This window comes from Physeter macrocephalus, chromosome 11 (genome assembly GCF_002837175.3).
Source record: "Physeter macrocephalus isolate SW-GA chromosome 11, ASM283717v5, whole genome shotgun sequence".
In the NCBI taxonomy this organism is placed as follows: Eukaryota; Metazoa; Chordata; class Mammalia; order Artiodactyla; family Physeteridae; genus Physeter; species Physeter macrocephalus.
In genome coordinates, this window is record NC_041224.1 from 67,733,687 (window position 1) to 67,736,842 (window position 3,156).

The window sequence follows — 3,156 nt, forward strand, 5'->3', positions numbered from 1 at the left end:
TGTGGAGCACAGGCTCCGGACGCGCAGGCTCAGCGGCCATGGCTCATGGGACTAGCCGCTCCGCGGCATGTGGGATCTTCCCGGACCGGGGCACGAACCCGTGTCCCCTGCATCGGCAGGCGGACTCTCAACCACTGCGCCACCAGGGAAGCCCTGTTTCTTTGTTTTTTTAAGTGAAGGATATTAAAGACTGAATTAAGTGCAGGAGATATGGGTTCTAATCCTGGCTTTGCCACTCATTGGAGCAAGGCACTTATGCCTCTGGGCTTCAGTTTCTTCATCCTTACAAAACGAGGCGGACATAATGATTCTAAGGCCTCTACCAGTTATAATAATTTGTGATAAACATAATTCACATGCAACAGGTCCTTTTCCACTTGCTTATAAAAAGAAGCAAGTTGTTAAGATTCTAATGAAGCATATATCAAAAGAGCAATAAACCACTTAATGCCTTAAGAAGGTTTTTAGCATGTTTCTCTAAAGTGAATCATATTGATATTGATAAAAAGTCATGTGAGGAGCAGGGCGTTTGCTCTAGGTATGACTTGCACATACCATGTAGGGTCATTGATGTTTATATATTACTGGAGAAAGCACTGAGTGTTAGTTGGTATCCTATGTCTAAAGATTTCCAGGTATAAAACCTACTCACCAGGTCCTTTTTTCCCTCTCACACAGTACCTGTAATTGGTTGGAACACTAGCAATCTACACTCAACAGACCCCCTGCTTAAATGTTTGTATTTCTGTCTCCTACAAAGGGATGTCTCCATTGTTAGTTGTGTAGGACGTCCTTACTTTCGGTGAGAAAGCCATCTGAGTCCAAGTCAATTTTCTTTATGACTGACTTCAGTCTTTTGTGTTGCTCTTCGGGGGTGAGTTTAACATATTCATCGACTTCTTCCTTTGGGGGGTAAGCGATATACAGGGGAGGGGGGTCAAGCATTACTATCAGGAGGGCAAAATGGTGGAGAAAAATAGAGCTACCCTTGCCGAGGGCTTTTGGGGTGACCCACACCTGCTCTCCAAGGCCCCTGCCCCCTACACACCCTCAGTGATCCTGCCCCTTGTAGGGAGGGTAGAAGGGATCCGGCTCCTGAGCCGCGCTACTTTCTCAGCCTTACAGTCCCCGGGGTCCACGGGAGAGTGAGCTGCGCCCCTCCCGGCCCCCATTGTCAGGCTGCCCCGGCCAGGCCTCGCCCTGCCGCCCCCTTTGTCCCGGGACAAAGCCCGCGGCAGCCGCGCTGCGAGGCCCGGCCCTCCCAGCCCCCGGCCTGGCCGCCTCACCTGGCCGCCCAGCAGCGCCTCGCGGTCGTAGTCGGCGCGGTGCTCGCCCTGTGGGTAGTGCAACTCCTCGGCCTCCCCGGCGCCGGCTGCCGCGGCGCACAGCAGAAGCAGCCCCAGCGTGGCGGGCCTCGGGCCCAGCCGCATCGCGCCGGCCAGACGCGGACACATAGAGAGGTGAGGAGGGAGGCGGGAGGGGGCCCAGGCCGGCGGCGGCGCTCAGCGGGCGGCCGCAGAGAGGCGGCGCGGGGTACGTGGGGAGGGTGGAACGGAACGCGGACAGGGCCGTGGCCTCCGTTCCTCGGCTGATCACTGGCTGAAGCCCGAGCGACAACTGCGGTGATAGAGCAGGCCAGGCCGAGGCCTATATAGCCCCGGCGGAGGGGCGGGGCGCCAGGCCGCGCCGATGATTGGACCGCACGGCGTTGGGGCCGGGCCGCGGCGATGTGGCGGTCTGCTGCGGGCCCAGAGGCTACAGGAGGCTGGCGGTCGGGGCCGGGACGGGAGACCCCCGGGGGAGCCTTTCCTTGCGCCACGACGCCCTCCAAAAGACACGCCCCCAGCCCACTCCGGCCCTGTCTCTTTCCGTCAGCCTCGTTCTACCAGAAGCCCCCGTCCACTCCGTGTGTCCGACCCGGTTTCCATCAATAAGAAAGGCTGGAGATTTGGGTGAAAATAATACAGTACCTAGGAAAATCTTTGTTTTTCCAAGTCTTTAATGTATCACTACTTATTTATTTGACCAGAGAAGGACGAACGAGCCCAAGTACTTAAGCCAGATGTTTGTATGTGATGCTCAGTTTCGTGACTTACAAGTTCTGTGACCTTCGCCAAGTTACTTGGCCTTTGAAAACCTGTTTGCTCATTTATAAAATGAGCATAGTAATAAGACTACCTTAAAGGGTTATTATGAAGATTACATTAAAATAATATGCGTTTAGAACAGTACCTGGCACATATGGTAAAGTGTTCAAGAAATGTAAGCTTACATCATGCTGCTAGAAAAGCAAAAGATGGTTGCGCAGAAGGAATAGTTTAGTAAGTACCTAGGAAATCCTTTGCAGATAGAATGCATGTGCACATGGTTTTTATTCCATGTCTACCTACAGTTCTATGTGATTTCTGCACCTCATCCCAAGCACACTAAACTCAAAGTAATTTGTAGGCTGCAGCTTGAGCCGTTTTCTTTCATTGATTGGTCCACTTAAGATCAAGCCTTTTCACACAGAAGAAAAGACTTTCTGGGTCCTTTCACTTCTCACAGTCTCTATTTGGATTGGGTGCAAGAATTCTGCTCCAAACTGAAAAACTGAATGGGCATAGATTGGACAAATTTCCTGGGTCAGGCTGGAATTTTATTTTTTTAATCAGAGACCACTGAAAAGTTTAGAGAACAAAGAGTAAGTTCAGTGGGATCTTTCCAGTGTTATAAAGATCAGCACAGAATAAAGTTTTAAGTTTCAGAGTGTAAATATAGGCAACACTTCAGGGTTGATTTCTCTAAAACAAACAATTAAAAAACAAAAAAGAAAAGAAAAACTTTTATCACTTTTATCACATTTTAATTTTAACTTTAGTTCTGGGCTTTGAGGCAGTCTGTGAAAAAAGAAGGACTAATGTCACAACTCAGCTTTGCACGTATTGTTCTCCAATAAGCACAAGGTAAAATTTGACCAGCTCCTGATGTGATTCCAATTACAAAGGGTAGGATACAAGATATTATGGAAGTTCTTCTGAACTCAAGGTCTCCCCAGATGGAGGCTTTGGGGCAAAGGAGATCTAATGATATCTAAAGAGGTGCTGTTGGAGTGAACAGCATAAATGTCTGAGCATCAGAATGTCTGGGTTCTGTCTTCCCTCAGCACCTAGACAG

General features: G+C 50.0%; 1 protein-coding gene across 3 annotated transcripts in view; it reads right to left on the bottom strand.

Annotated features, from left to right (window-relative positions):
* The window catches only part of RCN2 (reticulocalbin 2), a 17,365-nt gene extending 15,712 nt beyond the window's left edge, over window positions 1-1,653 (bottom strand). For 2 of the 3 annotated variants that reach the window (XM_024128837.2, XM_024128836.2), the window contains exons 1-2: window positions 1,287-1,618; window positions 798-903 (exon numbers count right to left, since the gene is read on the bottom strand). In XM_024128837.2, coding sequence (XP_023984605.1) covers window positions 798-903; window positions 1,287-1,454 — 274 coding nt within the window. In that variant the 5' untranslated portion in view covers window positions 1,455-1,618. Of the gene's footprint in view, window positions 1-797; window positions 904-1,286 lie in introns of all 3 variants that reach the window. The other variant, XM_024128838.1, reaches the window with a different exon arrangement.
* Window positions 1,654-3,156: the final 1,503 nt, after the last annotated feature.